Genomic DNA, 14,604 nt, shown 5'->3' on the forward strand with positions numbered 1-14,604 from the left:
TGCAAGACACCTTTTGTCTGCTGAATAAGCACCAAGCTCCCTTAGGGGAAATCTAAGCCAGGACCTGAAGGAGACCAATTTGTAGTACTCAGCCTTACAAATCACAGGTTAGTGCCAGTGGGCATCTCTGTACAAGCAGGCAGACAATGAGCAATGGTGGCAAAGCGAGTGAAGGGAGCACTTTTCTTGCAACATTTCTCTCCTGTTCTTTCCCATGTCCCAGTTTTGGCAGAAGAAAGGTAAAGGGAGCACTTTACCAAGTGCTCCACATATCTGGAGCACTGGGCTACAATACCAGTTTGGAGCTTCTGAAGGTTGGGGGAGGCTGTTGCTTTTCAGCTAAAGGTATCTGTTTACAAAGCTGTGATCATCCAACTAAAACCAACCCAATGAAAATTTTGGCAGACATTGAGTGCACATTCAGCTGGCAGACAAAGAAAAGATTTTTTTGACCCAGGTCTATTCTTAAACATAAGTTCATATTCAAGGGCAGAATTTGCTCCGTCTTATTAAGATGCTAGGTTACTGTGACTTTACCATGTGCTTTGGGTTTATAAAGTCCTGAAGTCATCATAAAGCTCACTACATGTCCAGGAAGAGTATCGTCTTCTCTCACCGGGAAAACAACACCATCCATCGATTTCACTGCCATCAGAAATTTTCCATCCAAATAGCTGACCAGCTTGTATGGGCCCTTTCCCAGAGCTGTTGAGAGAAAAACCACAATTATCTTTCATGTCAAGTGTCACAGATGCTTGAGCTCTAAACATTAGGACAGAGCACATAATGAAAAACACATCTCACCACTCTGAAAATAGCTCTAGGTGTCATGGACTAAACTATAATGACAATCAAAATAAAGTCAAACTCTCTTAGAAAATACCTGTTCTGAAAACTGTCAAGAATACCTACCTTCAATTTTCAAGACTCATGATTAGGTTTTCTTTTTTGTCCCTCTCATCTGCTTTGGTTTCATAGTTACTTTATTAAAGTTAGATGACCCCTCCATTATTTGACTTAGAAGTAAGCAGTATGTCTATAGACCACCCTAGGATCTCTCTAAATTGTTTATTTGCATAGTCAAACTGATTATACACTTCTTACTATTCTTGAAAATCTACTTTATTAGTGTCTAATGTGTGAGCCATTTGGCAGGGAATAAAAGTTTGTTGTCATCAAGTATCAAACAGTGGAGATATAAACATAACCTCTGGGAAGCAAGACAGGAAGAAATTGGCATCATAAGCAAAGGAATGGTCATATTTTACCTACAAGTAAAAAATGTCATAAGCATGCAAAGTTATGACTTCACAAATCTTAAAATGTCACACCTTCTCATTTAGTTCACTGCAGAAAAATATTTTAAAGTTTATTTTTAAATGTTTGAAACTGTTTTTGTAAAGTTCTCTGTTAAAATCAGGCATTTTAGACCACACTTTAGCAATTCACCTCATTACAATTTTACTCACAAGCCAGGTAACCATACATCTCCCAGAACTTCTACCATTGACAACAACTACCATTGACCTTTAAAATCTGTTCAAAGAGGTTACAAGCTTGGACTGCAATTTGCAGCCTGCCTTCATATTCTGGTTTTCACTAATCTTAAAATTTATTAAGAATTTTGAAATCCTAAGGAGGTTGCACTACAACCAGAGTTTTAGATTCTAAAGCTTTAAAAAAGTAAGCAGTTAGGACAGAAGTCCATGCTCACCTAAACATGTACAATGATACCTCGTCACCTTCAGCACAGGGAGTTGAAAAACATTTTTAAAATTATTACTTAAAACATCCAGTGTTCTAGATATATTATTATATCTTTAATCTCATAACTCAGGCCCATCCAAAACCTGAGTGACCACAGCCACTAGCTGAGAATTTTCCCTTTCCAAAGACAATAGGTTCTGCTTCCTAGTAGGACTGGAACTATGTCAATATGGATTCATGACAAAGTTACACAGACAAAACATCTCTCTGGTCTAAGATGGTGCCTTAACCTTCCTCTCTCCAAAACTAAGTAATTCTAGGTAATGGTATAAGTGAGGTAGACAAGTAAATCTTCAGCATGGAGATGATTTGTTTTTTCCGCCACTGGCAGCTCTGAAACATCATACATTGAATACTGATGAGTTGGATTAGCAAACAAGATACAAAGTAAGAAGTATATGATAAACATGCTTATCACAAGGTTGGTCACATGCACAAACTCTCCACTCTTTCAACTAATTTCTATGAGTGAGAGTTCAGTAACAAATAAAACTAATAACACACCTTAAAAGTATGTGTTATCATCTAGCTTGATGATTACCACAGGTGTTAGAGGCACTGTACTTTCAATGTTAAAACTCCACTAAGATCATCTAGTATCAGACTAGATGTATTTCATTTATAAAACAAAACAAAAAACCCAAACCAAACAGGAAGTGTAAAACTTCAATCACCTCTTATGTTCAACTCTTCTTTAGTTAAATTAATTTAGAGGCTTAGATAGTGATCTAGATGAAATTCCCATGCATTAGCAATCTGACCCCATGGAAAATCTTTTCAGCAGTCAGTGCACTAGAAAATGCAGATTTCTTGGCCATATTGTTTGGGCCTGGAAAACTGCACAGGTCTCTTCTAATTTAAACTTGGTCCCTCTCTGAGATGTTTCTGGGGGTGAGCTGCTGCAATATTGAGTCTAAAAGAAGACCAAAATACCACAAACCATGTGGATAGATAAGCTTCCACATGAGCTTGATAAAAAGAGTTATAGAATAAATAGCAGAAGTCCTGACCATTCCTCACATCAGGCTGGCTTGCATGCCACGTCTAACTATGCAGACACTGGCAATGTAACTTTAAAATAGTCTGAAGATGGATTCCAGTGCTAACAGGGCATTACAGCAGCCAGTGCGGATTCAAGGTTTCCTCCAGCACCTTGTACAAATTTTGCACCCCTCACTGAGAGCCACTCTATGCAGCAGCAATGCTTGCTGCTTAGGAACTTAAGGATAGGTCAGACATACCTAAATTGAGAGTTATTCCCCATTTGGAGACAAAAAGTTGTCATACCTTAACAGCTACCTCCCTCTGGAGGCTGCACAGGAGACCATCAGTGATTTAACATACCCACTGGGGATTAGCTTTGAACCACATTATGTCTTAAGCAAGTAGTGCCCCTAGTACTATTTAGTTGAATAGTCTATTAATTACTTAATGATTTAGTTGTTTAATCATGGTCCATCACTGTAAAGAAAAATTAGCTAAACATATGCTCCTGGGAAAGGTCTAAAAATAAAAAAAATATTATGACACTAAAAGCCTTTGAAAAAGAAAAATAAACCAGTAAAACAGAATCTCAGCTACATAAGAAATAAAACATTCACAAATAAAACATTCATTATTATTTCACAAAAATAATTTGCTATTGTTTTTATACGAAGTTCTAAGGTTTATATAAAGAAACCAAAGATCCCAGTGACATTTTATCAACTCCTTTAGGACTTACCTTTGTTGAAATATTCACAATCATATGCTAAAAAAAAGAAAATAAACGCAGTTAACAGGCATTCTGCAGATAAACTGGTTTTCTATTACCCTTTACAATTAAGATGTAAGCTAAAAGCTTGACCAAATTAGATCATACACAAACATTTATTAAAAAATTACTGCCAAATATTTACTTCATTGCTTTAGGTAAAATACTAATTTAAACTACACTGATTTAAAGAAAGCATTGCTTCCTAGCAGGAAATACTAAGCTCACATACATACAGTTGTCTTTTTGTGACCTCTAGTGGCTAAGACTGAGCTGCGTTGTTTTTCCATGCTCTCACTGAAACACACAAACCTTTTCTATCAAAATTTAAGAGTAATCCGTTCACTCTGTGGCCAATTTGCTGTGCGACTCTGAGCAAGCTACATACTCTCTCTGTGCAACTGCAAAGTTAGAAAACTGCTTGTTTCCTCCCATTCTTTATATCCTGCCCTTTTTTATCACATCTTTGGGGAAATGACTGTCTCATATTAGGCATTTCCACTATACAGATAAAGGCCTTAGATTGTTTTACAACTTCTAAGCATTGTTGGATAAGGATACTAAGGTAATGCTTAAAACCTGCTGGTTTTCTTCAGAAGACCTTTATATTTCACACTTGATCTGGGGGGCTCTAGTAAGGCAGCTGTGTTTCCTAGACCTTAATGAGAAGTAAAGTCCTGCTGAAAACAGAAATCGCTTGAGCTGTTAACTTTGTCCCTTTGGTTTGGGGGATGCATGCTGTACCCTAATATAGACTTTCCATTACTTTTCCTTTCACATCATAGGGCAAAGAATTAAAAATAGAAAAGTACCGCTCACAAATACAGTGAGAAGAACATAATCCACCTAAAAGAAATCAGAGTGAGAGGCACCAACTCATCTTCCTACCAGTGTGGCTTAGTCATTCAATTCATGGCCCAGGTACTCTGATGTGATTGATTTTTCAGGTCTGTCTCTCACACATGCAGGCAGTAGCAGCCATGGGCAGTGCTGGTTTAAGTAAACTTACGACACACTCTAGGGGACCTCCAGTCCACTGCAACTCCGTGCTGGCAGCACTGATGGGCATATGCTGATACACTTGTACAGAAACACTCACAGTCACCTCCTTGGTTACAACCACACGTATCTGTCAAGCAGTTGGAATAAAACCAGGTGACGTCAATCTGGAAACGAAAATATCACTTATCAAAAATACTCATATAGACACTGCCAACCAACACCTTAATACAAAGCTATGACTCTTTCAGAAGTTAATATATCAAACTTGGAAGCAATAAACATTTTACTTTAAGTGCTTCCTGAAAGACAAGAAAAAAGGTTTATTAGAACACATCATCCTGTCCAGCACTTAATAACAGAATTAAATCAATAACCCATTAAGAACAGGCATGCTAAGATGTTGATGTGAGCTTGTGTTTTGTATGGTTTTTAATATTTAAGCCCTAACAAACTACAGAGAAACGTACAAAATAACAGATTTTCTAAGCTGATCACAAATCAATAAATCTCAGAAGCGTTGAGAAAGTTAGATACACATAAAATGTAAGAAATAATACAGTAGATGGACAACTCATGTGAGAGTGGTTCATTCTCTTCATATTATCAGACAATTTCACAAGAGAATTTGTCATTTTGCCCTTACAGTATTTTCAAGCTTTTAAGCCATGCACACAGTCTCAATACCTGAACATCTTGGGATGTGTAATTTTCCATGTAAGACCTACCACTGGAAAAGAGCTTCTCCTCCATGCTCCAACTGAACCTGAGATGACTGACCCCCACAACATGTTGAGTGGCTCATTTACTGCCTTAGGTGGTTGCCTGAGTGAGAAGACACATGCCCTTTTTTTTTTTCTAGGAGTGAGTTCTTCACATCTGATATTGCCTACCTAAATGTAAATTTATTTACATATGTGTGAAAAATGTGTGTGCTATATAATACATCTGAGGGAAATAAGGAAAATAATGCTTGTAATTAAAAAAAAAAAACCACCTCAAAATGGGTGTATTTTTGTCTGCATTAATTACAAAGGAGACTACTAGGACTACCCATATTGTAGAAGACTAAACTGGTGCCAAAGTCACTTCCTGCCTACATCAGCTAAGTGTAGACAGTCCAGTTTAACATTCACATTTTAGAATCAGAACAGGTATGGGTTAGACCTTCTTTGTGTTCTCTTCTGCTAGTCAAAATTACTATGAAATGGGAGACAAGAGGAAGATTTGAAGTGCTTCAAGTTTAAAAGTAACATTTTTCTCTACTGATATATTCACCTTCACTTGTTTCTATACATGACCACAACTCACCACTGGATGGCAAGCTTCAAATGCTTCACTTAATAGTATTCCACATTCCTTCTTGGCAAATGGCTCTCTAAGGGGATTCAAACTGCATGGATTTCGAATGTCAGAGCTGTCGACACACTTAACCAGAAAGCAAAATTAAGGTGAGAAACGTTTTTCGTAACCACTTTGTGTTTGAACTTGCAAAGCATAGTTCTATGGCTTTTTTTTTTTAAGAGATGTAAACCATGGAACAAATGTATTGCTTATGAAACTAAAGCAGGACAAAGATATACAATTAAAAGGTGATGCTAATCTGAAGAAAAGGAAAATTACACAAGCTGAAAAAATCGTTTTATTTATCTGAAGGCAGCAGAAAAACACACATGTACATGTAGGTCTAAGCAGAGCTGCCAGGCAGTCCCAACCTGCAGTCCTTACACCTGAACGGTCTCACTTACATAAATAACAAGGGTGACTTGGACAATGCACATTAGAAGAGCCAGAAATCAGATATTTTTACTCTAACTACTAGGAAGGGACATTTCTGTGAACACCACTAGACATGTGACGTAAAAAAAAAAAAGTTCAGTTTTTAACTTTACAGTGTAGGGAAAGAATTTTTTTCTTTCCATTGTTAGGTCTGCACAGTTAAATATTTCCCAGCTATGAAAGATCAGCTAAACTGACAACACAGTCTAAAGTGAACCCACAACTCCTCTATTAAGTAAAAAAATTACTACTTTACTGTTCAAATGTCTTAAAAAATGTTCAGAATATTGTACAGCATTTTTCTGTACACTATTGCACTGTGAAGGCAAAAAAAGGTAATTATTTTCTTTTCCTTAACAGATTATGGCATCTGTAAGAACCCCTGATATTGTCATTTGCATTGCTGCCTGACTAATACTTTCAGGAATGAATTTCTGATTTCATTCTAGATAAATTATATGACATAACAGCAAAAAATCTACAAGCAAACACATTCTATTTACTATGTACCTCTACAGCTGTCCAGCTGTTTCCAAACTCTTGTGAGTTTGTTAATTCAAAATTATCTGGAGTCCTCAATTCGTTTACTGTCTTCAAATCAAAATTTCCACATAATCCAGTCAATTCACCCTGGGGGAAAAAAAAAATACACACACATATATATATACACATATATAAAAACATTTTCACGTGACAAAATGCTACCACCCATAACAACTTTCAAAACTTTTGTTTTCAGTTACTTAATTATACATTTGTCAGGGTTTGATCCTTCTTTAGCTAAATTTTACCCAAAACAATTCAGTTTTTCGTGATAATAAAGCTATGGAGAATATTTTATTTTGACAATGCCAGTATTATTCCCTTTCAATTATGTATCCCCAAGCCTTTGAGAAAGGAGCTGATTTTTTGTTCAGAGAAGTGAGCTGTTAGCCAGTTACGTGCTTTTCTTTTGCTTCAGCAAAATAACACCTACTCCAGTCATGTAAGGAACTGAAGTACTGAAGGAGAATTTTTCCCCAAAGATATTTGTTTCTGTTGTTACAGCAGCTACACAGTAAAGAGTAACTAAAAAAAAACAACAATGAGAATAAATATTGTAATTGACAAGGTAGTTTGAATGTTTCTCTCCTTGATTTCTGACACATTGCCTATTCTCTGTATAATGATATATCTTATTTAATGAGATTTACATAAACACCTCAAAGAAATGGCAATAAGAACATTGACTTTCACCTACCTGCCACTGATGACCCATCTGGACATGAACTGTTGTTCTCTGATCCCAAAGAATGGTGATATGTTCATCAGGAAAATGAACAACAGTGAAAAATCCAGCTTTCCATAACTGCATTTTTTGTACGTGGTCTATGTAACTAGATAAGCTCTGTTCAAAATAAAACAAGGGAGCTTATAATGGAAGCAATGTCTTCATTCACTTCACAGGAAATGAAATGCCTAAATAAAATGAACTACATGGTTCTCAGATGTAAGTCCAAAAGCAGACAGAGGGACAAATGCTCAAGCAAAAGGGGTCTGGACTTTGTGAACCGCACTGTATTTTTATGACTTTCCTATTTTAAAAGTTGAATATCAAATTTACAGGATGGGTAACGGCAATTGGAGTGAAGGTTAAAATGTTAATGGTTCATCTGGGAGGTATAAGAGTAGTTTTAAGGTTCCTGATCATGATTTTCCCCTCAACTATACCTAATCAGTCTCAGCCACCTGCCTTTTTTTCTACTATGGATAGGTAATAAAGACGCATGGAACAACGTCCTGAAATAAGGAACTCTCCAAATATGTCCATAGATTACAATCTTATTTACATAAAGCTTTCTTCTCTTCATCCAATAACAATCAGATTCCAATTTATTTGTAGCATGGACTAAGATGTCTGGTTTAACTACACAGTATCTCAAACAGAGAGATTCAACTTCCTTTAAATAGTCAATCTATCAATTGTAAATAGTACCATTTATACTAAAAGTACTAGAAATACTAAATGCTTACAGCAATAGAATTTGCAGTTTGGCCAAAATAAAAATTACATTCAGGCTATAGAGTATACCAGGGGCTGTAATTTGGGTTTTTTTTAACTGTATAGAAATATTCCTCTTATATGTTCCAGAGCAGACTAAACTCTTAGTTATAGTGGACTTAAAATTCCCACTGACTTCAAAACATCTGGATTTTTCCTAAGATATTAAACAGGAATCAAGTCTAAACAAAGAGCTACAATATCTCAACTAACACTTTTGTCAAATACACACAAGATTTTGTTTAATATTTCCATTGAACAATACAGATATGATCAGCATTCACAGTAAAGATATTTACACCTTTGCTACTAAAGTGGCACAGTAAGTTTTTGGTAATGAAAGGAAGAAACACCCATACACTACTTTTTGATCAGTGGTAAAAGCTGAAACTTACTGGATTTCCTGTCTCATCATCAAATACTAAAAAAGATTTTCCAACATTAATGAAAATGTTTTTTCTGCAAATGATTCCAGTACTAAAGCAGTCAATATTCTCTATAATAACAGAAAGACTGGTTGAAGAAGTACCCTGAAAAAAAAAAAAAAGGAATGACGACTTTTAAATATACTAATATAAATATGTATATATACAAAGTCCGATTAGCAGAAACCTCAGTGTATATTTATTATACTATGTATGATTCAAATTCTAGACAACATCAGAAATGAAAAAATAGTATGTAGGACTCAACAGACTGTACAGATAGGAAATAAGTAGAATGGTAGATTTAAGAGATAGTTTTAAATCCAGTTTTAGAGAGGCTTTACAAAAAAAAAAAAAAATCTCACCTTAACTAGGTAAACCTTACAGGTTCCAACAAAGTCAAAAGTTAGTCCATCAAACGTTCTGTAATGCCGGTCCCCATATGCAGTACACATTGATGGGCAAGGATGGAAGGTGCACTGAAATGATCCGTGCTGGCAAATGCTGAAAAATGTATGACCAATAATGGTAATATCAGCTGCAAGCCCAGAAAAATTATTACAGCTATTACACTGAGAAGCAAAAAAATAAAAGCTATGCAAGTGTGATGAGTGTGACAGAAGCATTTTGAAATGTTGCCCAAAAGCAGCATACATAAATTGATTCTCTGGAAAAAAAATGTACATATTGAACTCATACTGTCTATGCTTCTTATTCTGCTAGAATTTATAGGCTCCAGAAAATACAGACATCAAAACAAGAAAAAAAAATATCATCCAAAGTAATACAATTTATTGGCACATCAATAACATGCCACAAGGACAAAGCTTTCTTTTTCAGTTTTTCACTGAACGTTTTTTCTGTACAAGTTGAATCTTAGAATCAAAAACTAACATGTCCTCTTACTCCAGTCTTTATGCATTCTCTGCTTGAATGAGAATTTCACGGAATTACAGAGGAAACATTTCAGTAGCATTATTTTGTTGCTTAGATTCTTTGAAAGAACCATGTTTTGGGCTGTTGGATTTATTTTTTTTCCTGATGTCTACATATTGTCACCCCCAAACCCTAGCCTAAGATCTTAGGGGCTTCCAGAACAGTTCAAGTTCTGTCTATGGTCATCTTAAGCATCAAAGGGCTTTCATCACACATATAAGTGATTGTTCAGACTTTCCTGAATTCCCTTTGCTTTGTAAGAGGCTTTGCAGCATTGGATATTATACCTCTTTCTGCATCACCCTCTTGCAATCTAAATTACATTTTCAGAAACTACTTAAGTTTTATAAATAGTGGATATAATTTTATTTCCTGTATCCACAAGTAATCTTTAAAATGTTATTTTTATGTTTTTAAATGAACTGGATACTTAAAGAACTCTCAATAAAGACAGCAGAGCTGGTGCCTCGATACAGCTTTACTACAGGTATATTTATAAATACAGGTTAAACTAAATACAGCATGTGGTGTAATTATGGTACCTAAGTTTACTTTTCAAAAAGAATTGATTTTTAATTTCCTCATTAAATGAATATTTCATATTTTACACCTAATGTATTAATCTGACTTACGGAAATAATGGATAAATTGCTAACATTTGGCATCTCATACTGAAGCACCAAGCAATATGAAGTTTTTTCTCAGTATAACTTTTTGTCATTATAATTTTTCCTTTTCTGTTTATATTGCTATCACAGGGTCAGAACACCACTGTTTTCAAAAGAGCAGCAAATATCTAGAAAATCTAGGCAGCTCCAAATACTAATATCGTCTTCCTCCTGTTCCCTTATCAGGTAACTTGCACCAACATGGAATCTTTGTCCAGATTTTTGAAGACTCTGCTTATCCCGTCATTGATTTGGCACCAGCACTTGTGTTTTGTATAGGTACATATATAAATACACTAAGCACATTGCTAAAAGAAGTTAAAAGTATGATATATGAAGTGTTTGCTGTACCAAAGCACAAGGAGACAGTAGCAAGGTTCGCCCAGCTAACCCTAGTCACCTTAAGGCAGCACCTAAGGCAGGAACCTAATCAAGGTGATCAAGAGAGGGGCAGATGGAAGGAATTATATTTGGACTGAAAGACTAAGTGCTGCTTCTCATGTTTTCTGTGAGACATTAGATTTTAATTTTACTCTTGGCTTATTCAAATCCTCCTCCACATGCCGATCTGTTAAGGACTCACGCAGAAACTTTTCTGAATATGTTAAGAGTAGGGAGCTCCTTTTCATACTTTCCTTTTTTCAGGAGTCTTAACATGTTTACAGTCAGAAGGGAGGGATTAAGAGGTACACAATGTCTTCAAAGTCCTCTGCACCAGGCTTGTTTCATACTAAGTGAACTAACATTTAGTTATCAGAATCTAGAGAGCCCTACTCGGAAAAGCAGAACTATCAGCATCTTCCAAACTTCAACGAGCTTTTTAAAAAAACATATTTCCAAGAAGTATTTGTTTAAGAACAGAAGGCCCAATTCAGCAGCCCATGGACAATAACCAGCAGTTGCTCAATGGTCTCAACATATGACAGCAAACCAGCACTGCACCACCCATCTTACCTTGCACAGCACAGCACCAAAACGCTGTCATACCCTCAGCATCAGAACCCTTTGTGTTAGAACCTTGACAGCACATGCTAAAAATTTCAGGCACTTGCACAAAAACCAAAAATCAGAAAACCTAGAACCACAGTTCAGTAAGATCCCAGAGCTTGAGTTGAAAGTTCCTGGCACTTCACTGGTAGTTTTGCCAACTTAGGAAATTATTTTTTTGCCATTTTACTGTTCAATAGATAAATCAGACTAATAGTCGTTTTTAATACTACATCTTATGTAAGTAAGATTATATTTAACATCAACATACACTGATTCTCTGCACTAAAAAACACCAAATTATAACTGCTATGAGTGCCTAAGTGGGTTTGTTTGCACGGAAGTATTCTCATGCTTTGAACATTTCCTTTAACATATCAGATACACCCCTGCATACACATACAGCAGACTCAAAGACTTCATATGTTTTGTATGAAGCAGAGCTTGTTGCAGACTCCCATCTGTCAGCAGACAACTGATTGCCAAAAAGCTATTATCACTTAATCTGTCTTTGCTTCTGGACATGGAAGACTAGAAAAACCATGACAGCCTTAAAGATCTGTACGTGAATTAATGAGCCTGGCCTGAGGAAAAAAAAAAAAAGAGAGAAAGCAAAATATCCAGTGTCTTTCTGCCTGCACTGCAGCTGCCTTTGGTGAAGTCTCATACAGATTAAATGGGATCTAATAAACTCTTTCTGATGCAAGCAATCCCACACCAGGTCCAAATGGAGAGGCCTTTGGAAATAAGGGGGTGAATAACCCGGTCGCTTTACCTGCCTGCCCAGTGGAGATGGCTTGTAAGTCGCTTCACCAGTCGACCAAAGGGCTACAAATCTCTTCTAGAGCAGATACTGAGGACCTGACGAGAGGCAGAGGTAGGCAGTCAGCACAAGGCTGGAGGGGGCAACGACATCCAGACAAGGCAGTGACTAGTGCTGACTGGAGAAGCCTTCACTGTGCCAGGTTACACTAAGCTGTGCAGGCCAGGAGCAGCAGTTCACCAGGTGACCCCAGTTACATGTTCCTGGTGAGCTACAAGAAGGGGACAAAAGGAAGGAACTGCTCTGCAGAGAATCTGGAGGCTACACCACTACCTCAGTATCTCCACGCTTGACAACTGATTTTTCTAGGGCTCTACTAAGACAAATAGCACTGCTCAGTGCCAGCTTGCAAGGTTCAGCTGTGGTCAGAGAAGAAAACAGATGGGGACCATCAAGAAAAAAGTTTGTTTCGGTATCATGCAGATGTGGAATATTGTCACACTTTTGTAAAGCTTATTAAAATGGTAATGTAACACATTCTACTGAGTGCTCAAGAAAACTTCACAGGGTAACATAGCTGTACCTGTATGCTGCATTTACAACACTGGATAGTAAAAGGAATAGGTTTTTGCATGTATTTGAGTGATCCTATCAAACCTTGCCTATTGGAACACCTCCTTTTAAAGCCAATTGATTCATCAGTTATCCACATATGCAGAATTAGCAATCAATTTATCTGCTACCATGCTCAGTACATGATGTTGCTCAGTACTCTCCTTAAATTATCATTGTAGTGGGTGTATACTTATGGCTACAGGGTTATATTTTGGTTGTTAGACTGCTCAGATTCAATGCTAAATGTGAAAATGAATAAATAAGAAGCTCTAACAAGTGTCACTAAGGTGTTATATAAGTACTTTTCCTCTACTTTAGGAACACTAGCCATTGAATATTAGTTTAGATGACCTTGACAACAAAAAACCCCAAACTTTTTTCTAAATCAAGCTTTTTTTAAAGGATAAGAATATCCCAAATAGCTATTATTTTGTTATGTTAAAAGCTCTTTGAAACAACAAACCCATAGCCAATGTCATTTTAATACCTCTTTGAAGAAATGTAAATACAAAATCAAAGTAGATGTTTTACCATAATCTGCTGTGAAATTTATGATTAAAACACATGAAGGAAAAATCGATCTACAAATAAATAACTAAAATGAAATAAGCACTTAAAGAGACCTCTGCTTACCAGGTATGACAGGAAGAAATTACTTTGTCCCCTGGAAAATATTCCTTTCCTTTCCATGAACATGGACATTCATCTGCATCCAAGCACACTTCCCCATGTTTAACAAGACTGCCAAAAAAAGAACAAAAATGCAAATTCAGCAGCAGCATAGATGCTATCTAGATACAACAGTATTTTCCTAAACTTTAAAATCACTAGCATTATTATCAGTGAAAAGCAAATAATATTTTAAAACTTCTGAAATTGAAAAGGCACAATTTTATTACTAATTATGTATGAGCAATTTGACACATTCCTTTCACAGGTACCTGAATATGTTATCTTTACTAAGTACCAGCACTTTGGGCACTAGCACTTCAATCACTAACCCTGTGAAGACTGATTCATTAATAAAAATTTTAAGTTCAGGGAAACTAAGAATTTCTAGAAATCCTCTAAATTTCTCCAAATTTCTTGTAAATAAGCCAAGTTAAATAACTTGTATTTAACTTAAGCCAAGAAATCACTCATGAGACATGGGAGCCAGCACGGCCCTTTGTTCTAGTGGTATATGCTCTCACTATCGAAAATTAGTGGCTTATTTAGTCTAAGAATTTTTAAATGAGGATTTCTTCTGGTTCTTTTATTTTCTCTATCAAATTTAAAGGGTTTTAATTTGCTGCACAGTTTTCCTGTAGCTGTAGTTACACCTCTTGCTCTGTGAATAATTCAATCAATACCAAAAGAGCTATCTTGGTTGCATGAAATTGAGTACGTATTTCTGTATGACAGGCACCTTCATGGAAGCAATTACAAATATACTCCATTTTATTGGCATAAATATCCTCCTAGTCTTTAAGGGAGATTTTCATTGAACATAGATAACCATATGCACAGCTATTTACAGTTCAAGACTAATGCTATAAATTTTTGCTTATAATCACAACTCCTAGAGTAACAGATTTAAAAAAAAAAAAAAACACAACTGTTAAAAAGATTGCTTTAATAGAGAAAGAACAGAGGAATTCTTGCCCAGCAAGACTAAATAAAGCAACTGGTCTAAATTTTAAAGTAAAATGTTTGTAGCTTTTAATAATAGCCAGAAAATCTGAAATATGAGAGCATGAAAGTTGAAGAGAGACCTCAAAATACACCAGAAGTATTGAATTATTTTATTAAAAAACTATATTTTCACTGAAGCCAAGAAAGTTGTGTTTCTTCTATTAAAAAAAAAAAATATATTGTAATGCTACTGGATA

General features: G+C 35.9%; 1 protein-coding gene across 1 annotated transcript in view; it reads right to left on the reverse strand.

The window, feature by feature from the left end:
* OTOG (otogelin) overlaps window positions 1-14,604 on the reverse strand; it is a 99,705-nt gene that overhangs the window by 41,771 nt on the left and 43,330 nt on the right. Inside the window, exons 24-31 of the mRNA XM_017807136.1 lie at window positions 9,130-9,268; window positions 8,735-8,869; window positions 7,539-7,685; window positions 6,809-6,928; window positions 5,831-5,947; window positions 4,530-4,686; window positions 3,491-3,517; window positions 538-705 (exon numbers count right to left, since the gene is read on the reverse strand). Of these exons, the coding sequence (XP_017662625.1) occupies window positions 538-705; window positions 3,491-3,517; window positions 4,530-4,686; window positions 5,831-5,947; window positions 6,809-6,928; window positions 7,539-7,685; window positions 8,735-8,869; window positions 9,130-9,268 (1,010 nt within the window). The remainder of the gene's footprint in view (window positions 1-537; window positions 706-3,490; window positions 3,518-4,529; window positions 4,687-5,830; window positions 5,948-6,808; window positions 6,929-7,538; window positions 7,686-8,734; window positions 8,870-9,129; window positions 9,269-14,604) is intronic.

Source organism: Lepidothrix coronata, unplaced genomic scaffold, assembly GCF_001604755.1.
Source record: "Lepidothrix coronata isolate B3197 unplaced genomic scaffold, Lepidothrix_coronata-1.0 Scaffold1, whole genome shotgun sequence".
NCBI classification, from domain to species: Eukaryota; Metazoa; Chordata; class Aves; order Passeriformes; family Pipridae; genus Lepidothrix; species Lepidothrix coronata.